Raw genomic sequence first — 24,015 nt, 5'->3', positions numbered from 1 at the left:
CTTTGGGGATCTAGATTTGGGTTCAGATCTGAGCTCTGCCACTTATCTGTAAGTAAACTAACCTCTCTGAGCCTTGATTTCCTTGTCTGTTAAATGGTGAGGATCGTACCTACTCCTTAAGAGTCAACGTTAGGATTAACGTGAGCTGGAGAGAATAGAACTCGCAGAGCACGCCTCTCCAAGGGTACAGAACTCAGGAGATGCTACCTCTTAATGTTATCTTACAGAAGCTAAGATTTAAAATATTAAAGTATGTGACTGGAGCTATAGAGGCAATTTAAAACTGTAAGAGATTAAAAAAAACCCCAACAACCCTGGGTTGTAACACTTCACAATACAGTGAACACACTGAATCTCTACAGAGTCCTTTATTCATCAATTTACTTCGTCCTGGACCTGCACGTTTCAAGGACTTTTACGATTCCCCTTCCTGTGAGAAATGCATGAGTGTGTTACTATAATTTTTGGCAGGTGCGTTTTATATTTACTTGTTTTCATGAAACTTAGGAGATGCATGTCCTCATGTGAAAACTGAGTAATATAAATGCTGCTTGGAAAATAATGCAGTTTGTGTGACTTGCTTAATGTAAAACCTGATAGGCAGTCAAATCTTGTAACTCTTCATTTGCTATGCAAGTTATTTGCTTCTAGATTAACCCCCCAAACTATATAGTATTATGCAGGAATGTTTTGGTTTTAGTAAATGGAAATTGTCAGAGATTTCAGCTGGAATTTGCTTATTCTTGTCTTTTGTTAGAGCTTTGGCCTTGAGATGCTGCATTGCACTTGTATGAGATGTATGTATCATCATTTTCATTATTACATCACATTGATAACGAAGCTGTGCACGTACTCCTTAACTCACCAGCTGTAGGCTTGGTGGAGGTCATGATTAAGATGGCACATGGAACCAAAGAGAGGATCCTTGCTGCCATTTTAAGATTTGAATATCAGATGTGTCTACACCCCTGGAGGAAAAAAAAATCCAGTCAGGCACCATCTGTGGGTCCTGAGTGCTAGTTCCCTCACCTGTAATTAAAAAACTGTGCTGGCTGCTTGGCTGAGCCAGGGGTGTGTTATTAAATGGGCCCCCTTACTTGGTCTGAAGTGTTCTTTAGGGGGTCAGTGAGTGATTTTGAATGTTTTTGCTGGGTCTGGGTCACTGCATTCTGTAGGGTAAGTCAGGGAATGAGAGTTCAGCAAACACGTATTGAGTAGATGTTACATGCCGACAAACCAGCTTGTTGGAGCTGGCTTGGGTTATGTTGGACAGCCTTGGCAATGAGAGATTTCGTTAGCTTTTCTCCTGACCTTCTTCACTAGTTGAGCAAAGCCTGCCACTTCTAGAGGGAAATTTAATGTGGCTGTTTAACCTGATTCTTGCTGTGTATTCTTTTTAGCCTTGATTGGTGTCTTCAGTGTGATTTAATATTTTCTTCAAGCTTTGTACCTACCTCTCAGATGGTTACTGTGCTAGTTCTATTTATAGCAAGGCAGGGAGGAATTTCTTCATGATATCTGAATACCACGTGATACTGTAGTCTAGAAAAAGAGAATTGCCAAACTTCTCTTTGAGATTCCAAGTGCTTTGATGTTTTGGAAGTAACCACTAGATTTGTACTTAGACACCTGTGTTCGGTTCAGCAAACACATATTCAGTGTACATTATGAGTCAAACTCCATTGGTCATTACCCTTAAGAAGTACAAAGTTCACCCGGGGCCAACTTTACAAGTACTCAGAAACTATGGTATAATGCAACCAACATATATAATAACAGATGCCCAAGGCATAGATGCTGTGTGGATGGTGATTTTTATTCAGGGTGAGCAAAGAGAGTTGGGTTTTATGGAGGAGATGAAGACTGAGGATGATTCAGATGGATAAAGATTGGCTTTTTTAAAAAAAATCGGGTTTTTGTTGTTGGAGGGCATTCCAGGCAGAGAGAATGTTATTGAGGGAACATAATGTAGCACGTGGCAGGTAGCTTGGTGTTGCAAGGATGTAAATTGAGAAGGGAGTAATGGTGGGAGATGAAGATAGAAAGGGTTGCAGGGCATGTATTTTGAAGTGTCTGGCATGGAGCTTCGAGTTTTTTTTCTGATGTTTAGTAATCAGCTAAAAGCAGTTGAAAAGAGCTAAGCCAGGAGAATGAAAGGATGGAATTTAGTTAGCTCCCTCTGATAGCAGTGTGGAGTTTGGATTGGAGAAGAGTAAAATTGGAGGTAGGAATACTAGGTAAGAAGGTCTAAAGAAGTTCCAGAATGAGTTTTAATTTAGGAAATTTGTTTAACTGAACCGAAATGATGAAATAACGAATGAAAGCATGACAAGGAGTTAAGGAAAGAGGAAATACCAGAGAGGTAGACCGTGGAATTGCAAGGACCTAGAGACTGATTGGTTATAAAAAGATGAGGAAGAGAGACTAGTCTGGGTTTCCTGGGTTACTGACATGGTCACCAAAAAGGAGAATGAAGAAAAATAAGTGGATTCACAGTGTTGAGAGAGATGAGTTCTGATTTGAAGAGGTTGAGGTGGAGGAACTAGGGAGATGTCTAGGGGGAGGTGGCTGGTAGATAACCAGACGTGAAGGGGTGAGGTGCAGTGGAGAGCCCAAGAGGAAAACCGTAGATTTAGGGATCACTGGCACGTACGTGATGCTTGAGGAAGGGAGAGCACAGGGAGTGAGAAACGAGAAGAACCCCAGTGCTGGAACTCTGAGGAACATGCCGGGGTTGAAGCGTATTCTGTGGAGGCGATGCTGGGAATGAATAGAAAAAGTAGGTTAGAGAGAAGGCGCAGAAACTGAGGGAGGAAACAAATTCATGAAGGAGTAGGTGTCGGTAGTGTCCAACGCCAGGAGCCACCTGAGATGCCGATTGGCTTTGGAAGTTAGAAGGTCACTTAGTTTACAGCAGGTTGGGACAGAGGAGTGTCACTGTTGGAATGGTAATTCGCAGCCTCCCTTTGCTGCTTACTACTTCTGTGACTTGGGAAAGCCGTTTTGTCTTTGGATCTGTGTGAAGAGGTGCTTGGCCTCTTTGTGGATACCAGTCTGTGATCGGTGAAGCAGAGAAGGTGCTTTGAAGCTCATCGAGGAGGTCAAGGTCCAGTCAGATATTTGTTGGAGGAGGAGGTCCAGGTATTCTATTCCTGATGCAAACAAAACAGCTGGAATAGCTTGAGTTTTTATCTATTTTATGTATTTGACTTAAAGATTTTATTTGAAAAAACATAGTACAGTATAAGAAATTTGAAAACTACTGGCTTATAGGAATCACAGATACCTTCAAGCATTAAAAGCTATACAGTTAATGTCTGGTGTTCAAAATTCCTATACTAGTTGAAGATTATAACAGATACGGACTTGCTCATGATATAGATTTTGTTCCTAGGTCAACATTCAAGTCTGTGACTTTCTATTATAATAACTATTCTTGTTCTCATTAGGAATGAAAACTGAACTTCCAAACAACTGAATTCTATTTTGTACTTCATTAAAAACCTTTTTGTGGAAATTGACACGTTATAATTGACTGCACTTCAATAAAAAAGAAAAAAGAAAGAAATAAACATTTTTTATGTGTTTTACCAGGTTCTGACTCAGAAGATCTTTTGGAAGAATTGCTCTGCTGTTTGATGCAGTTAATCACTGATACTCCACTCCTGTAAGTTCTGGCTAAGCCAGGATTTGTTTTATCTTCTTTGTATGTTGGAGATGGTAATTGGTCATGTTGAACAGTTTGTGGGTCGTGGTGTAGTACTTTCATGTATGCCTTCCGTGTACCTCCATGCGGTTCTTTCTTATCTCTCCTGCCTGAGAATATTTAGACCCTGACTACCCATCATCAGGCAAGAATTTTATGTTGTTTAGAGGAAAATAAACTCTTCAGTGATGTTAAGCATATGACAGGCACCGATGTAGATTAATCTCTATAAACAAGGATTTCAGAGAGAAGCAGTTTGAATTTCATACATGTGTGGTGATGCAGCTACTTGTCCACACTCTGTTCTCTCCTCCTTCCTTACTTCCTGCTTTTGTATCTGGCCTTATTTGGAGAGGTCAGATTTCCATTTCCAGCCTTTCTTGAAGCTAGGTGTGGTCACTGAGATGTGGGGGGAAGCCCTCCAGTGAAACTTATGGGGAGAGGTCTTTAAGGGGACCTGACTCATCTAGGGGGCATATCTTTTTTTGTGTGCATGTGCCAGCCCCTTTTCTGCTTTCTGGAATGTGGACAGGGTCTTTTTAGAGTTGTGTTGGACATCTTGGCACCATGAGTTAAGACACTCACAGAAAATTCTGCTTTGATGTCAATGAGCTACTGAACCAAAGTTATCAACTACTAATTCCCTGGTCCTGTTGACTTCTCATGTGAGAAAAATAGACCCTTGTTTGTTTACACTCTTATAACTAGATTTCTGCCACTACATCTAAATGCAGTTTCCTGTATGATTAAAATGTTTGTTGCTTTTAAAGCAGTTACTCTCAACCTTATTTTTTTAATTGTTTCTCTGAGGAGTCTTTTTAGAAATTTTTTTTCTTAATTACGTGTCTGAAGTCCTAATGAAATTTGAACACTCTAGATATACTGAGTATCTGTTTATGTGCTGTGGCCTTTCGGAGTGCCACTCATCATAGTATCTATGAAATTTTTCTCCCCAGAAGAACCAGTTTTCACCTGCTTGAGGGTGATCTTGCTAACCCCCTCCCCACTGAGAATGCATATTCTAAAGGAATTATTTTTTTTAAAGGAATTATTTTTGAAATAAAAGGGTAGATGTTAAAATTTATCATCACAGAATCTCAATCCATATGGGGGTGTCGTTGGAAGCTACTTGCCTATGGCCCAAAAAGGAAAGACAGGTATTTGTGAGAAAACAGGCTCCTGGCCTCTGTTGGGCACAGGGCAGCATCCAGAGTTGTACAGATCTAGAAATGAGAACCAGCAAACCCTGTTGTGACTTGGTCTCGTGATGTGCAGCTGGCAGGGAGGGCTGAGACAACTGAGGACTCACCCAGCTTGGAAGGGCCCGGGGAAAGCATCCTGGGCAAGCTGAACTCTTGTAACAGACACAGCTGTTTGCACGCCCGATATACCCTTTCTTGCCTTCCCCTCCAGTGTTGTTTGGGAGGCAGTGTTTGCCCAGCTTTGGGCACGAGATGTGGCTCCATGACATCTTTGGGGCCAGTTACACATAAGCAGAAGTCATGAGCTTGCAGGGCGTGTACCTTCAGCTCCTTGCCCTTTGCCCTGCTCTTCCTTCCTGGATGTGGAGGCAGTGCTGCAGCGCTCGGGCCAGCTTGAAACTAGGATGCTGAGTGCCACACACGGAGAACCGTGTCCCAGGTGCGTGGGGTATTGATAATTTTATGCAACTATTATACCAGCCCTAGATGGCTTTATCTTTGGTTATCTTCTTAGGTGAAAAGAGCGAACACTTACTTTGGCTAACGTGTGTTTAGCTTTCTGTTACAAGTGGTCAAACCTGGGAAGGCAACACGTATATTGTCTACTATTCACTTGTCATAGTATGTGTGATGCTTTGTAGGTTCCTAATTTAATTTTAAAAATAGCACCACCTCTGTTACATTTACATCATTACCAAATACCAGCAACTCTGTATACATCCTACATGAGCGTGTACTTTTTGTTCTTGTTGTTGTTGATAACTTCTTGGTGAAGTTAAGGGGGATGGAAATAATAAATCCCTTTGGATAGTAAATAAAGCTGTGAATACAATGAATAGACCAGCCACTTAAACACTCTTGGGGAACAAGCAGACAGTGTTGTAATATATCAAACATTTCAGTGTTTTAATGTGTTTATACTTTTTAAATGAACTGAAAATGCACAGACAACCAGATGTCTTGTGTTATGTACACTCAGTTTTAACCAGCTGCTGAAACAATTTCTTATGATTTAATGTTCTTGGAACTCCATCCTACAAGAAAGTTTGTCTTAGTAACAGTTTCCATGTGAAACCAAACTACTCTTTAAATATTTCATCTCCTATAACTATAGTGCAGTGTTATGGATCAGCTTATAATTTAAGGAGGAATACTAACCTATGAAAACTGCGGATGCTCTAGGCCCACCTGACTATCATCAGTCTCGCCATAAACGTTGACGCTGAACATTGGTGAGCCAGTGCTGTGTTAGCAGGTGAACAGCAGGAGAAATCTAATTTTAATGGCCATTGTGGGTAATTCAAAACTAGCTTAAACGTTTCTTTTGAGACTGTGAAATCACTCTGTTAATATTGAAAGCAGGTGCTTACTAAGAACATAGATATTTAGAAATCTAGATGTTTTAAATGATACTTTATTAAGTGAACAGGATCAACAGCAGCAGTTTAAACTCCCAGAATTTGTAGGAATTCATTTGTAATGAAAATTGGCTTCGAAGTAGTGAGTGGCTACTGCTTCTAGGTTTGGATTTCTTGATAAAAGGTTAATTCTCTTCAGAGTCAGATTAAAATCACACATCTTCAGGAATCCCTCCTTAACTCCCTACCTCAGCATTTATATATGTATTTAAAAGAAAGATGAAGTCATTCAGTCTCATGACTTGACAGTTTTCGGTGTATATGGGGTTGATCCACTAGAATTAAAATGTCTTCCAAAAGGAAAACCTTATCTTTAATTGTTGTGTGTTCTTGATCTCAAGGAGTTGAATGGAAAAGGAATAAGGTAAGATAAAGTATGTCCTCAAGACACTAATGGAGAGTGTAATGGAATATGGTCGGCAGGCCAGAGTTGAAAGCATGACACTTAGAGTTTGTGACACTGGATCGGTCTTGCAGTGTTGCTGTGAGTGCTGAACGCGGCCCCAGGACTCTGCCCAGCGGTGGAGGTTAGGTGGGGCCCTGGCCGCGGAGGCAGTTAGGTTGTACGGGCCCAGTTCTTAAGTTTTGAGGGCTGCTTGTGATGCTTTTTAAAGTATTCTGAGAACTTCAACTGGATTTCTTTCCTTGTCTTTTTGACTGTTTTTGTCGACGCCACGACTCTTACCTGTATGCTGTTGTTGAGAACAAGCCCCGCTCCTTCCCTCTAGGGTGCCCACTCTGGGCAGGTTCCTGTGAGGTCTGCTCTGAGTGGGCATTTCTCTTGGCTCCAGCCCCTTCTTCTGAGACCCATTTGTCTGTCTTCTCCTTTATCAACCTGTAAACTCAGTGAGGATGATTGGGGCTGCTTAATTCTCAGCCTGGCCCTAATTGGCAGCTTTTTCAATTCTATAATTTAATCTAAGAAACTTTATCTAGTTTTTTTTTATGTTATATATTGATAAAGATGAGATACTCATAATCAGCTGTCTTCACTGTCTTTTCCCCGGGGTATGTGTCTTTCTGTAGTGGGGCTTTGTCTGCTTCTCGAATTCAGGGCTATCTGATGTGATCTGACCTTGTCCGTATTACTCATTCTGCTTCAGCCACGCTGGTGTCCTTGCTCATTTGGAACATGCCGATCCACTCCTGTCTTCAGGGCCTTTGACCTTTCTTCTTCTGCCTTGAATGTCTCCCCTCTGGTATCTGCATGGCTCATGTCCTGACATCCTTCAAGCTTCCTTCTGCTCAAAGCTCTACTTGTCTGAAACAGCTGCTCTGACTACCCTAAAATAGCACCCCTCTCGTTTTCTGCCCTTTATCACGCATTTTTTTTGTCTTGACACTTATCACTGCTTTTCATATTACCTGTTACTTCTCAAATAAAATGAGAATGAAAGCTACATGAAAACAAGGGCTCTTGTGCAGCCTTTGTCCTGCTCGCTGCTGTATCCCTAGTACTCAGGTTCGCTGGGCATGTGGGAGACTCAGAAAATGTTTGGTGAGTGTGTAAATCCCTAGGGGCACAAGTGTGCTACTCATTGTGCTTAAAGTGTTTTGTTTGTTTGTTTCTCATCATCTGATCTGTATGGAAACACAGTAGTGTGCGAAGGCATATTCCTTTGCAGGTTAGTGGCTCAAAGCCCCTTGCAGTTGGTACATTGTATTATAAATACCAGGTGTCTTATGGACGTTAACAGTGGAAAGGGGCTCCTAGAAACCAAAACACTGAGAAATAGCATCTGACAGTGTTTAAGGAAATGGTAGATTAGTTGGCTATAAAAGCTGAGTAGTGTGGGGCCATTTAGCTTAGGGACAATCAGTATTGTCTCTCAGTAGTGCCCAGATTATCCCTTCACAGGATAGTAATTTCTTTTTCATTAAGTTCATCTTAAAAAACATATTATGAATATAATATGTGTGTATACTCTCCTGGACCCTGGGCAAAGAAGGGCATGATTTGGAAGAACTTAGAGATGGATAGATGCATAGGAAAATAGCCCAATAAGAGGAACAGTGGATAAATGCTACAGTCACTTGAGCTGTAGTGACGAGCTGTGGCTGGGTCTTCGAAGAGGCAGAAAGGAGCTGCAGGGGGCTTCCTGGATGTGTACAGTGTGCTTGGAGAATCACAAGTGCATTAGTTTGATTAGAGCAGAGTTTGTGGGAGATTAGGGATGGAGAAGCTATGTCGTTTGATGGAGTAAAGACTTAAATATTACAAAGACTAAACATTTGATTGTATTCAGGGTTCTCTGTTTATTAAGTGTAAAAGAAAATAATAGAGTTTGGAGACCAACTCCTGTAGCCATTGAAGGAACAGCGAGGCACGTTGATGGTTTAATACACCTGTCCTTCGCTGTAGTAGAGGGGCCAGCCGCTGAGAGGAAGCATCTCATCCTGGGATAAGGTCTGTCTACTCTGTTGCTGAGGAGTGTGTTGAGGACCAAAGTCATGCACTTGAAAATGCTTTTGTAAATTTTAAAGTGCTTTATGATTACAAAAGTGTATCGCTTTATACATACTAAGTACTTAGGAAAAACATTGAATGTATTTGCTTCTGAGTTAATTTTCCTATTTTAAACTTCTTGGTAAAAAGTAATAGCACTTGATCATTAACAAGTAGAGAGATCATAGGACACAGGATGTCTGAGATTCGAAAGAACAAGGCTGAATAGTCTGTGTGGGAACTGAATTAAGTTTCTGTTGTGTCAGGCTGCTTTGGAGGACTGGTTCTAGCCTGGCATTAGGTGTGAAAGATTAGCAGAGGCTAAAGCAGAGTCCTGAATCCTGGCTGTCATTTTGCCTGTGTTCGCATATTTCCTTGCAAGTTATGGACTATTTAGAAGCATATAATCATTTGATTTTTAAAACTAGAATTAAGCTTATTTTATACATCCTGGCCCTTTCATTTTATGTATGATGGCGCTGAAGTAGACAGAAGGGAAGTGACTTTCCTAAGGTCAGTTTGCAGTATTCTTAGATAGCTCAGCCCTGAAAACATTGAATCTCTGCCTTCAAATAATTTTTACTTTCATAAAGGCAAGACTGGTGCAGAATACTTCTGTTAATTTCTTTCGCTGTTGTTAATACATGAATAGCAAAGTATGAATGAGGTAGTTTGACATTAATAACTGTAAACTTTAATTCTGTCAACAGTTGATTTTTTTTTTCTTTCTAATTTTTTGTGTTACTTATGTAAGTTAGTTCTTCACAGAGTCTTTCTGGGCATAATAATCCAGATTACAGTACCTTTGAGTATTTAATACTAGTCCTTGATGCTGATGTGATTATTTTAAATTGTAATGTATGGGTGCACATGGTTTGGGGAGACAGTCAAGTAGCACAGAGGGCTTATGATGAGAACAAATTTCTTTGTTCCTTTCCTCCCCAGAGACAATCATTTTTCATTTTTCAGCTATTCTGATGGTTTATATAAACCTTTACTCTTATCTTACCCTTATATATATTTCTAAATAATAGAACACCTTTTTTTTTTTTAATTAAAGGCTTTAAGTTTCGGATTCACAGCAGAATTAAGCAGGAAGTACAGAGGATTCCCATATCCCTCCTCCCACACACGCATAGCCTCCTCCACTGTCATAGTGAACGTTAGGGTTCACGCTTGGTGTGTTGTGCTTTCTGTGGGTTTTGACAAATGTATAATGACATGTAGCCAGCATTACAGTAACATAAGAGTAGTTTCATTGCCCTAAAAAGCCTCTGTGCTCTCCTGTTCATCCCTCCTACACTTTTAACCCTTGATCACCACTGATCCTTTTACTGTCTCCATAGTTTGACCTTCTCTAGAATGTCATATAGTCGGAATCCTACTGATTGTAGCTTTTTTAGATTGATATTGTTCACTTAGTAATATGCAATTAAGTTTCCTCTGTGTTTGTAGCTTAGTAGCTCATTTCTTTTTAGTGCTGAATAATACTCCATTTTCTGGATGTAGTATGTATATATAAATTCACTGTATGCATATATACAGATATAGTCCTCATACAAGTTTTAGAACTGGAATTAAAAATGACCATTTAAAAATTTGTAGGGAAGGGTTTAGTGGTAGAGTGCATGCCTAACATATACAAGGTCCTGGGTTCAATCCTCAGTGCCACCACTAAATAAATAAACTTAACTGTCCCCCCCTGCAAAATAAAAATAATAAAATAAATTATTTTATTAAATAAATAAAATATAATAAATAAATTAAGTTAAATATGATAAAAATATGATAAATTTGGTAAAAAAAAAAACTGTTCCCTGAAGAGAATATACCAATTATAAAAAACATTTAACAGAGCCTTGCCAATATTATATATTATAACATTTTTGGTAAGTTAAATATGGAAATCATATTATGATCCTTATTTGCATTTTCTTATTACAAGTGAGGTTGAATATCTCTTCATGTATTTAAAAGCCTTTTCTAACTTGCAATGAAGATTTAGCAATCATTGCTAATTCTTGAGAGCTCTTTTTCTCTGATTGTTCCTTGTTTTACAAATGCAATTTTTAAGCTGGCATAATTGCACTTTATTACTATGTATCCACCTTATCAATCCATCTTAATTTTTGATTTTTTGGAGGGAGAGGGAAGAAGTAATTAGGTTTATTTATTTATTTATTTTTAATGGAGGTTCTGGGGATTGAACTCAGGACCTCATCATGTGAAGCATGCCCTCTGCCAGTGAGCTATGCCCTCCCAATTTTTGATTATTTAAAATGTTTTTAAAAGCTCTTTTTGGTCAAACTTAATTCAGGAAGATATGTGGCTGTATTTTATGCATTTGATACACTGTTACATATATAGTATTAGTTCTTTGGGAAACCATAAAAACATGGAATGGATGTTTGAGTTTATATGATCCACCCCATTAATTTTTGCATATGGTGAAGTTGACAGATAAGGTGACTGATAAAGGGAAAGAGTCAGTTCTGATACTTGATTGCAGATTCCTCGACTCCTAACCTCCAGGCACTTTCTGTTCCTTTGTTAATACTTTTATAAATTAGGAGTATTACCATGTCTTTGATTTTGTTAGCTTTTAAAACTAATCATCAGTGCTGTTGACAGTATCTGTAACGTGCTATACCACTTTTTAGTCTTTCCTCATATTTTACTTTTAGAATATCCATGTTGGCATGACATTGATATTTCTAACTTTTGGTCTTAATCCTTTGAACTTGTCAGTTGTTTTTGTTAAACTTATGTTCCATTTACAGTACTGTCGGTTTCTTATCCAATAGTAAGTCAAAGGATGTTTTTTTCCTGCATATTCGTTGACTTTGCCCTTAGCCAACACTAACACCCATTTCATGAAGGCTTTTGTCTTTATCCAAGTGTTCCACTCTGCCCTAGCAGAGCAGTGCAAGGTCACGGCGCCTGTCTTTTTTTTTCCTCACATGAAATTAATAACTTGCTCCAACAGTAGTTTGTTCTAGGACATTTCCAGCCCAGATGGTGGAAAGTTCTTGGGATAATATGGCAGCCAAAGCAACATTTTAGCTTTTTAAAGTTGACTTTGTTTTGGCGATTGTGTAATAAAAATCTTCTGAAGATTATACAAGGACATTAAACAAGAAAGATCTGTTGGCTTAAACGTTTTTCATCTTTTAAAAACCACCACACTCAGCATGGTAGAATTTTGGTTTCTTTCAAGTGTTGGCCTGTCTTGGCTCTTTTCCCTGATTATTTGGCACTTAAGATAGCCCAATTAATAGATTTCAAATTTTGTTTCCACAGAACTATAACGTTGCTTTGAATTTCTTTTTTTCAGCATTGTAGAAAGTGATGGCAAGAAATGACATTAGAGATCATCTTGCCCAATGTACTTATTTACAAAGAAGAAAACTGAGACCCAGAGAAGTGATTTTTTGAAGTTAACAGAGTGAGTTTAATCGAGAACTCAGAAGCACATCCTAGGTTTTCTAACGTAGGATCGGTGACTCCTGCAGAATCATACCACACTATGATTTGGTTTTTTGTTCTTATTTCAGTGTCATCAGATTTTAATCAGAAAAGTTTGATTTTAACATTTATGAAATCCTCTATTTTAAATTCTGGCTTAATTTAATTTTCAAGCAGATGATACATTGTTCAGATAACACGAACACATAAAAGCGTTCACGCACAGCCTCCTGCCTGTCCTCGTGCTCCATGTCTCCAGCCCTCCCAGGTGGCTCCATAGTAACCACTGTTCTTAGTTTCTTATGTATCCTTCCTGAGATTTTTCATGCATATGTATGCAGTTATGAATATAGATTCTTATTTCCCCTCATATTCATATAAAAGGTGGGAAATAATACATCATGTTTTGAACTTTACTCTTTTTCCAATTAACAGTCTATCCTGAAATTTTCTGTATACAAGCATTTAGAGAACGTTCTCATTTTTGTTTTTTTAAGCAGCAACTTTATTGAGATATAATTCAAACACCCCCAAATTTGTCCTTTCAAAGTATATATTTAGGTGGTTTTTAGTATGTTTACGAAAGTTGTGAAGCCATCACTGTTTTCTAGCTCCAGCACTTCGTTACCCCAGAGAGAAACTCTGTACCCGTTAGCAGTCATTCCCCGTTTCTCCCTCCCTCTGCCCCTGGTAACCACTAATTTGTGTTCTCCCTCTATAGGTTTGTCCTTTATGGACATTTCATATAAGTGGAATCATACTCTGTGTGGCCTTTTGTGTCTGGCTTCTTTTCTGTAGTGTTATGTGTTCAAGGTTCATCCATGCTGTAGCGGGCTGCAGTGCTTCATTCCTTATTATTGCTGAAAAGTATTCCAGTGTATGTATATGCCACATTTTGTTTATCCACTCATCCGTTGATAAATGTTTGGGTTGTTTCTACTTTTGGGCCATTATGAATAATGCTGCTGTGAACATTCATGTACGAGATTCTGTGTGAATGTGGTTTTCAGTTCTCTTGGGGATGTGTCTAGGAATAAAATTACTAGGTCAGATGGTAACCCTGTGTTTAACTTTTTGAGTGACTGCCTAATGGCGACATCATTTTACATTCCCACCAGCCTCGTTCTGATTTCCCTACATCCTTTCTCATTCATTTTTAAAAGTTGCCTTATATTCTGTTGTTGGTCAGTATCAATTTATGTTTAATCATTCCCTTATTGATGGACATTAGGATTGTTAACTTTTTTTTTTTTTGCTAATATCCTTTGCTCATTCTCATATTGGCACCTTTATTATATCTATTTCTAGGACCCATTTTATATTAGAAAGATTAGCCCTTTGTGACATAAACCGAAGGTATGTTTTTTCTAACTTTGCCTTTTGACTTGATTTGTCTGCTTATAGCATGTTTTTGTTTTTGATGTGATAAATTTTTTAAAACTATTTTTAACAATTTGACTTTATCAATCTTTTACAACTTTTAGGCCTTCCAGGTGCATAAACTGGCTTATTGGTATCTTTTTGGCCTCATCTCTTACTACACTCCTTCTTGCATGTTCCATTCTAGCCACACTGGCCTCTTCGCTGTTCTTTAAATAAGCCAGGCATTTTTCTACCTCCGGGCCTTTGCATGTGCTGACCACTCTCCCTGGAGGACTTTTCCCTTGCTTCCTTGTTTCTTCAAGTCTTTGTTCAGATGTCAACCTTCTTGTTGAGTCTTCCTATTTAAAATTGTAACATGCCTGTAATAGATCATCATAGGTCCTTCCCAAATTCATTCTTCTCTTCTTTTTTATTATTAGAATTTAGCTGAGCAGTGGCTGCTTAGGTAGAGATGACATTTCTCAGGCTCCCTTGCTGAGAGGTAGATGTGGGTGCACCACAGGAAGTGATATATTCAGCTTTCATATTTCTTAAAAAGAAATGACTTGCCTTGGAATGAATTTTTCTCCCCTCTCTGATGGGAAATGGTGACAACTGGAGCAAACGTAGAAGTATGTGCAAAAGGTAACAGAGCTCTCTTCCCGCGTGGCCTTTGAGAGATCTTATTGAATGAACTGCCTGCTCTGGATTGTTATGTGGCAGAGAAATGAACTTTAGTCCCAGCAGTTTAGCCCCGTTACTTATCTTTTCATCCCAGCCAGGCACTCTCTGTCCCACCTTCATGCATTATTTTCTTCAAAGCACTTTCCACCTTTTAATTTATTACATAGCGTATTTATTCATTTGTCTGCCCCCTCTAGAATGTAAGGAGACCTGGCATATGCTAAGTGCTCAGTAATGATGAGGCACAAATGGTTGGAAAAGGCCTTCTCTAAAGCATATTATAGGAGAAAGTCTTCCATTTTATCGCCATATTTTTTTTTAAAAGATTTGAACTCTTGATATATTTGGGATTTATGTAGGGTCTAAGGTATAGATTCAAGTTTTTTTCTCTCTCTTCAGAAGGGTATACAGTTGTTCCAATACTATGTGTATCACTATCTTTTTAAAACTGTATTGATGAGGTCCTTTTCTTAACTTGTGTAACAATGGTTTAAAAATAAGAATGCCTACTCTTTCCCCCAGTGGATTTCTCACCAGAGAGCTCATTGCAGTCTCAGTCATCATTAAATCTGAGTGGCTACAGTATAGTTAAACTGTGTGTGTGTGTGTGTGTGTGTGCAGAATGCAAAAGAGGTGCTGGGTGCTCTTGCTCTTCTTTTTAGGCATTACTTCTTTTTGTTTCTCTAAATCTTATATTTTTATTCGTAGTATATGATATGTTGACATCTGGTATATCTTGGTCTTGGCTCATAGCTGTAGGCTATTTTGGAGATAATCAAGAATAACATTCTTTGTGTGCTGTGTCACTAAGCTTTATATTGAGTAGCATTTTGCAGTACTGAAATATGTATTCACTTTTTATGATTATTGCAAATTAGGTGAGTGTTAGAATGCTGTTTGTTTCTTAGGAAGGAACAAAATTTCTAGGTGTAAAGCCTTTCAAATAGTGTTTAAATGCTTTTAATGACTAAATATTTTTAGTGAGGCTGGATCTGTGCCTCTGTGCCTTTTGCTGGTATTTAAAAGTTTACCTTATATCTTTGGCAAATGTGATGGTTAATTTTGTGTGACAGTTTGAGCTGAGGGATGCCCAGAGGTCAAACATTATTTCATTATTTCTGGGTGTGTCTGTGAGTGTGTTTCTGGAAGTGATTAGCATTTGAATCAGTAGACTTTGTTAAAAAAGATCTACTCACCTGTGGTGGTGGGCATCATCTAGTCAGTGGAGCGCGTGAGTAGAACAGAGGAGGAGAAAGGGTAGACCTGTTCCCCACCCCGTGAGCTGAGGCTTCCACCTCCGCCTGTCCTCGGACACTAGTGCTCCCATTTCTTGGGCCTTTACACTCAGACCAGGGCTTTTCTGGTTCTCAGGCCTTTGGGTTTAGACTGGAACTACAGCCCTGGCTTTTCTGGGCCTCCAGCTTGCAGATGGCAGGTAATGGGACCTCTTAACCTTCATCATTGTGGGAGAACTATACAGAAGTTTCTTTCTGTATAGAAATAAATTAATCCTGTTGGTTCTGTTTCTCTCGAGAACCCTAGCTAATGCAGCAAATATGGCTAACTTATTGCTATAGTTTGAGTGTTCTTTCAAAATTTATATTTTAAAACCTAACCTCTAAGGTGGCAGTGTTAGAAGGTATGGGGCCTTTGGAAGATGATTAGGTCATGAGAGCAGAGCCCTCATGAGTGGGATTAGTAAAAGACACCCAAGAAAACTGTCCTGGTGCATTCTGTCCTGGCATAACACAGCAAAAGGATGCTTCATCTCTGTGAACCAGAAAGCCAGCTCTCCTGTGAGGCACTGAATCTGCAGGCATCTTGATTTGGACTCAGCCTCCAAAACTGAGAAATAAATTTCTGTTGTTTATAAATCACCCAGTCTGTATTCGTTTTTTTTTTTTTAATTGCAGTCCAAAAGGACCAAGACACTCAGATTGTTTTTCCTACTTGCAAATCCCCTTTACTTTGATTGTTTATAGTGAAGTGAGAGAGAGGAATAATTAAGAAAACCTATGATGAAAATGAGATTAGAAATTGTCCTCAAACCATCTCTCTTGAAATATTTTTTTCAGGAAATTTCCTGAAGGAGACAACCAGTTTGAAGCAAATGTTTCTCCCCCTCATTTTCTTTATGCCCTTCCCATTTTAAATAAATTAAAAATAATAAAAACAGCCACCTGTAATCTCATCTCCCAGGACTGCTGCTTTTGTTTTTTGCATATTAGCGTCTGCATGTATATTCATTCATATGGTGCGTGCTGTTCTTCTGTCTTTGCTCAGCATCACATCACGAAGCAAATATTTCAATAAACTGTGTTTCAAAAGCATATGGGGTAACTTGTTTTACGAGGCCATCGTAACCCTGATACTAAAACCTAACAATGACATTTCATAAAAGGAAAATTACAGACCAATACTTCTTGTGAATATAGGAGAAAAAGCTTTTTTAAAAAATTAGCAAATTGCATCCAGCAATATATGAACAGGATGATACATCATAACCAAGTGGGACTTACCCCAGGAGTACAATATTGTTAACACTTGAAAATCAATATAATATGTCACATGGACAAAATAAATTAGAAAAGCCATATGATTGTCTCAGTAAATGTGGAAAAAGCAGTTGACCAAATTCAACATCTACTCATGAAAAAACTCTCTTGGCAAACTAAGAATAGAAGGAAACATCTTCAGCTGGATTTAGGGCATCCATGAGAAACCTGCAGCTGACATCACACTTAATGATGAGAGACTGGAGCTTTCCCTCATCTGTGATTAGGAACAGGTCAAGGATGTTTGCTCTCGGCACTTCTGTTTACTGTTTCACGAGACCCTAGCCTGTTCAATAAAGCAAAACAAAGAATAAAAGGCATAGAGATTAGAATAGAAGAACTAGAGTTCTCCTTATTTGCTGGCAGTGTGGTTGTTTATGTAAAAGACCCTAGAGAATATACAAAATCTACTTGAATGGAAAAGGGAGTTTAGTAAGGTTGCAGGTTACAAGATGATTATTAATTTCCTGGTAACAAACAGTTGGAAAGTAAAACCTTAAAAATTCCATTTTAAAACAGTATGAAAAACAGGAAATACTTAGTAAATTCAACAGATATGTGTATCACTTGTATGTTGATAACTAAAAAAAATGAGTGAAGTCAAAGAAGACCTAAGTGTGGACACATATCATGATCATGAGTTGGAAGACTCAGTATTATTGTCAGTATTACCCAGATTGATCCACAGATTCACTTCATCACATTTGTACCAGGGGTCCCCCCCCCCATAGAAATCGACAAGCTGATTCTAAAATATGTATGGAAATACAGGGAACCTAGAATATCCAAAGAAATAATTGAAAAGGAAGAACAAATGGAATACTTTTTTATCACTTCATGATGTGCTGTAAAGCTACGGTTTTGAAGATAATATGGTATTGACCTATAGACAGATAAATCAGTGGATCACAATAGGGAGGCAAGAAATAGATCTGCACTTCTCTGGAAAGCAGGGAAACAATTCAGTTGGGGAGGGAAAGCTTTTTAAACTAATGATGCTGGAAAAAGCTAATTATATGAGGAAAACACAAAACAAAAGAACTCAACTCCTGTGATCCCTTTAAACATTATGTGGTTGTGTATAAGCTGTGTTTTATTACATTTTTCATTAATTTTCCAATTCATTTTTTTGGTTGTTCAGCGAATATTTTCTTGCATGATATAGACTGTAGAGTATGAACAGCATTATAGCTGTTTTCTGGAACAGCGGGTTTTCTGGAGGAGGTAAAGCTAGTCCAAAGTCTTGAATGATGAATATGCGTCAGCCAAGCAGTTTGGGGGGAGGGTAGGGAGAACCAAAGGCCTCACACTGACCTGAGAGATGTGAGGGAAATGGTAACGAGGAAGGTAATTGATGGATAGTTGCATTTTATCCATCTGTGTCTTTAAAATGTATTTCTTAAATGGCTATTTCAGAAGTTTTCCTGTTTACATCATTTTTTCCCCATGGGTAGAACTCAAATTTGGGTTCCTTATTTTGAAACTGACTTTAAAAATATCAGTCATTTTCAGTACCACTTATGATAGAAAAGGGATTAAATGAGGGTATGTTGGGTTATTATTTTTGCTGCTGCTGCTAGTTCTGTTACTGTGGCCCCAGGAGTCTCGTGAATTTTTATACATAGCGCTAAGTCATGAATAATGTTTGGAAGCTGAGAGTTTTAGGTATTTTTTGTCACATAAAATTTGTACATGAATGAATGTATTTTTCTTGGGTTTGGTAAACCCAAAATGATATTAATTTCTCACTGTACCCGTAAGCACAGTCGAAGAAACTACCCAACAGATACTGTTGTTGCCAGCCACTGTTTGAGGTGCCAGGGATAAAATAGTGAATAAGAAGTAGATTCTAGTTGTGAATTTGGTAGGACAGACAATAAACAATATATACTGTTAGAATGTGATAAGTACAACTGAAAAAAAGCAATGTGGTATTTCAGCCAGATTGTAAGGGAAGGCTCCTTGTGAAGTGGACTTTTTAATAGAAACTGAACGGAAGTCAGCCAAAGTCCAGTTGCTGTCCTTCCGGAGAGCATTCTAAGCAGAGGCCGCAAGGTGGATGCGTGCTTGATGTATCCAAGGACTACTGAGTAGGCCAGGAGAGCTAGAGCTGAATGAGAAGGATGGGTGAGTGACAGACGAGGTTGGATGGTTAGTCAGAAGTGGTGTAGGGTCTTAGAGGCTAGGTTAAAGACTTTGCATTTTATTCTGAACGTGATGGTTAGCCAGTGGATGGTTATGGTTCTTGTTTGTGTATTTGTTAGTCTGTGCATTTAAATTTTCTCTGGCTTTGTGGCTATAAGCCCTATCAGACAATGAAAATTGGAAATTAGGTTCCTGACATCTTTGCAAAAAATAGGTTCTGTTTTAGCCACTTGTAGTATCTGTACCTTTGCTTTGTCATTTGAAGCTGTGCTTCATTGTATACTTAAGTTATCTTCTACCCAGCTAGTTTGTTGGAGCCCGCTTTAATCGCTTTAATCCATTTATTTGAACATTATATGTCTCCCCCACCCAAATCTGGTAGTTGAGTGTAACTATGAGTAATATTTTCATGTTGGCTGGTAGATTTTTGGTTCTTACTGAAATTAGCACTTAAATCTGCTGCTGATAGAATAATGTTCTCTCAAGCCCAAGGTTGTCCACATCCTAATCTCTGGAAGACCTGTGAATAGGTGCCCTCCCATATCAAAGGATTTTGTAGATGTAATTAAAGTTAAGGGCCTTTTGATGGGGTGATTAGGCCCACTAAGATAATAGAGGACAGTCTAATCATATGAGTCCTTAAAGGTAGAAGAGGAAACCAGAAGGGTGAATCAGAGTGATGCAGCGCGAGGAGTCATTCAAAGCTAGTGATGGCTTTGAAGATGAGTCAAAGAATGAGGCCACCTCTAGAACCTGGAAAGTGCCCTCATCTTACAGCCAGAAAGAAACTGGGGACCTGAATCCTACAGCCGTGAGGAATTTCTTAAATCCTGCCAACAACCCAAATGAGCAGGAAATGGATTCTTCCCTAGAGCCTCCTGAATGGAAAGCAGCTTGCTGACTGACACCTTGATTTTAATCCCATGAAACCTGTACTGTAACTACAGAACTGTATAATAATGAATTTATGCTGTTTTAAGCCACTGAGTTTGCGGTGATTTGCTACTACTGACAATATAAAAACTAATGAAACATTGCCAACTTCTTAAAGCAGATAACTTGAGCAAATTAAATTTGTTAAATACAGAATTTCAGATGGTTCATTCATTCCAATTAATATTTGTTAAGTACCCACAATTTGCTAGGAAATATGGTAGGAACTTGGAATAAGAGAGGTCCCTGTTTTCACCAAACTCTAGTCTATGGTCATGTGGTCAGTTTTTAACTTTGTATTTTTACATTTATGTAAAATTTTAAGTATATGAATAGAGAGAGAATAATGAACCCCCATATGCTTATCACTCAGCTTTAATAACAACTCATGGCCTCTCTTATTTCAACTATACCCCATCCACAGCCATATTCCCCCCTGTTCAGATTATATTTAAGAAAATTCCAGACATGTCATATATCTGGAGAGTCAGTTTTATGCAAAGCTTTGCCCTGCCATTATTTTCTCCTGTTCCCAGTGACATTAGAAAACTTCAAACTTTAATTTTATTTTGTCGTCTTTAATAAAATAACTTTATCATCTATCCATGAGTTCATTTGCAATTGTGAACTATTTTTTGTCATGAAATTGCGTCTAGGATTCCTTTGGTGCAAGTTAGAAAATTACATAGATCATTTCAACTTGTGGAGGTGCTGCAAATACTGACTTTGGTGTTATAGTAAATTTTAGTGAGTGGGTGAGTTTGCAAACATGGAATCTGTGAATAACAAGCATCGATAGATTATACATGGAAGGTGATTTTTCCATTTCCTGTGTTCTTGATTTGGGTTGATGACATCACTGTCTCTGAGTTCTAAATCTAGAAACATTAGTCTTTCTTGATTAGTCTTAGTCTTTGTCGCCCACTTTAAGCATCCAATATGTCACTGAGTGCTATTTATTTTATTTTGTTAAATGTCATCCAGGTCTTACTGCTCTTTTCCATTCCTGTCGTCATTGTTTAATTGGGGTCCTTAGAATGTCCTAACTGGATAATTTATTGCCTATATTTTTTGTTTCTGAGATTAATAGAAGCATTCTCCTACTTCAGTATGTCCCCCAACCTCTTATGCCTCCCTTCATTCCACAGTCCCTGATTTTGGACACATGAGGCATAGAGATGAGTCAAGCACATTCTTCAATTTAAGGGTCACTGTCATCATTGGTTCATGTAAGGCCCATCCCTTCCTCCATTTAATATTCATCTATTCACTTATTCCATTTATCCCCATTCCTTACTCTTTTTCTTTTCCCAAAATAACCATTTTAATATGTTTAATGTGTATGTTTTTATATGTGTAAGTCCAAGTACAAGGTGTTATGTGCACATGCATCTTTACATAAATACAATTGTGTTATAGAACTTATTTTCTTAAATTGAGATATAGGCAGTTACAATGTGTCAATTTCTGGTATACAGCATACTGTTTCAGTATACATATACATACATATATTCCTTTTCATATTCTTTTTCATTATAGGTTACTACAAGATATTGAACATAGTTCCCTGTGCTATATAGAAGAATTTATTTTTTATCTTTTTATAGATAGTAGTTAATATTTGCAAGTATTGAACTCCCAGTTTATCCCTTCCCACCCCCTTTCCTCCTGGTAACCATAAGATTACTGTTTACTATGTCTGTTAGTCTGTTTCTGTTTTGTAGATGATAGAACTCATTGTTCTTTGCTTTTTCCTCTAAGAATTGTTTTTTAAGAGTTACCTGTGATACTAAGTGAACATCTAGTCTGTTGCTGTTAAAACTGTTCCATTCTGTGCATCCATGACATTTTACTTACCCAGTTCCTCAGTGATGGACTCCTGGAGTGTCTCCAACTTGGCAACACCACAAATAATGAATGTCTTTATATTATTTATGTATTACTGCACAGTAAACTGCTCTAAAAGTTAGCAGTTTAAACCAACATTGTTTCAGTTTTTCAGTTTCAGGAATCTGGGTACAGTGTAGTTTGGTGCCTGTGACTCAAGTGTCTCATGAGGTTGTAGTTGATCTTATTTATATCTGAAGCCTCGACTAAGGAGGACCTGCTTCCTAGACTTCTCCCTTGGCTGTTGGCAGGATTCAGTTCCTCTAGGCTTGTTGGACTGAGTGTCTCCGTTGCTCACTGGCTGTTGACTGGAGGTCTCCCATAGTTCTTTTCCAAGTGTACTTCTCTGTATGTTAGCTCACAACAAGGCAGCTGGCTTTCCTTAGAGAAAGCAGATAGAAGAGCAGGAGCGGGTGCCCAACACAAGCCGTGGTCTTTTCGTAAGCCAGTCTCCTCTCAGAAGTGGCATCCTTTCACTTTTACTATATTCTCTTCTAAGCAAGTCACTAGGTCTGTTCTACACTCAGGGGGAGGCAGTTACACAAGGGCATGAATAGCAGGAAGCAGGGATTATTGAGGGTCATTTTAGGGGTTGCTTACCATGGTGCTCAGACATATTTCTGTGAATTTTTCTTTGGCATATATACATATACTGGGTTACAAATTGTTTGCTGAAACGACTGTTTTGGTTAATATTCCTTTTAGTAGTACATGAGGGTTTATATGTCATTATGTGCCAGCCAATACTTTACATTTTCTAGGACATCAGGGGACATTACATTGTTTGAAACTGACTCTTTGTATCTTTTGCTCTTTTTTTATTTTTCCTACTGGAGTTCTTGCCTTTTTCTTGGCCTTTTGCAGGAGTTGCTTGTGATATTCTAGATATTACGTCCTTGTTCCTCTTCCATTCTGTCATCTGCCTGTTAAGGGTTTGTCCAGGGTTTCATTTCTTGAGCAATAATCCTTAATTTTGATGTAGTTAAATGCTAGCTGTTTATTTACTCACTATATGGTTTGTGCTCTTAGGCTTTGTTTAAGAAGCTCTTGTGCTTTTGTTATAAACTTGTTATACATTTTCCTCTATTAATTTTAGTGTAATCATTCACATCCAAGTCTTTAATTTATCTGTAGTAGGTCTTTGAGTATGTTGTAAGATGGGGATCCATCATTATTTTTCTTTATGAAATGAGACAGTTTTTCCCAACACCATCTTCTGTACAATCTGTTCTCCATTGATTTGCGGATTCATTTTATTGTTCGTTCCCATAGAAACACAGGTTTGACTATACATTCAGTTCTCAGTTGAGTTCCATTGATTTGTCTTCTTTTTCATGTCTGCTTGCAAATACCATACTATTTTTCTTGCCACAGCTGTGTAACTGGTAGAAGTCCCTCTCTTCACTCTGTATTTTCAAGGATGACTTAGCTATATGTTTATTCTTTCATAAAAATGTTGAGTCAATTTATGACATTTCTGAAAAAAAAAAACTCAGTGGTAATTTTGGTTGTTGATTGTACTGACTTTAATTTGTTTCGAGTTATCATCATAGTATTAAGTCATTCCATTCAGATCATCCTCTTTACCCTTTATTTGTGTTTTAATACTAATAAATGGATGCTGAGCAGTAAAATGAATAGAAGTTATCCTGTAAATCAGTCAACAGCATCCTGAATCCTTTTTTCATGAAATTCCCTTTACATTTTTGTTGCAACAAGTATTCCTTTTGTTTTATGATTATATATTACATGGCCTCAACATATATCTTCCCTTTTTATTATTCTAAGTTATGTATGCCTTGTACACTATGCTGATGACACTATTCAGGAAGTCCCAATTAGTTCCAATCAAAATCAGAGCAATAAAGATCCCTCTGTCTCTCTATCCGTTTATCCATTTAGTGTCTGTTATGAACTAGAGTTGGTAATACAAACAACAACTGAAAAATGAAAGGGTCCCTAGCTAGACACTCATGTGTTCTAGTAAGGAACATAGACTTGTCTGCAAATACTTTAGGTCTTAAGTTGCGCTTTTAGAGGTGCTTTCTTTTGATCCCACAGTTAATATCTATCTCAACAGATAGAGTTTTTATGTGTGGGCTTGTGAAAGCACACAGGAGGGACCTCTTAGCTCCATTTAAGAAAATTTGGGGGAATGAAATTTTAGCTTGATAGGAAATCCAATGTCATTTTGAGTCAATATTCTTATGTG

At 38.2% G+C, this 24,015-nt stretch overlaps 1 protein-coding gene across 6 annotated transcripts in view; it reads left to right on the top strand.

Moving 5' to 3' along the window:
- The window catches only part of DYM (dymeclin), a 310,625-nt gene that overhangs the window by 53,566 nt on the left and 233,044 nt on the right, over nucleotides 1-24,015 (top strand). For all 6 annotated transcript variants that reach the window (XM_032470527.1, XM_032470531.1, XM_032470529.1 and 3 more), the window contains one exon: nucleotides 3,595-3,667. In XM_032470527.1, the coding sequence (XP_032326418.1) occupies nucleotides 3,595-3,667 (73 nt within the window). The remainder of the gene's footprint in view (nucleotides 1-3,594; nucleotides 3,668-24,015) is intronic.

Source organism: Camelus ferus, chromosome 30, assembly GCF_009834535.1.
Source record: "Camelus ferus isolate YT-003-E chromosome 30, BCGSAC_Cfer_1.0, whole genome shotgun sequence".
Classification (NCBI taxonomy): domain Eukaryota; kingdom Metazoa; phylum Chordata; class Mammalia; order Artiodactyla; family Camelidae; genus Camelus; species Camelus ferus.
Note: the sequence above shows the minus strand (reverse complement) of the source record. Positions and strands in the feature narration are given on the sequence as shown.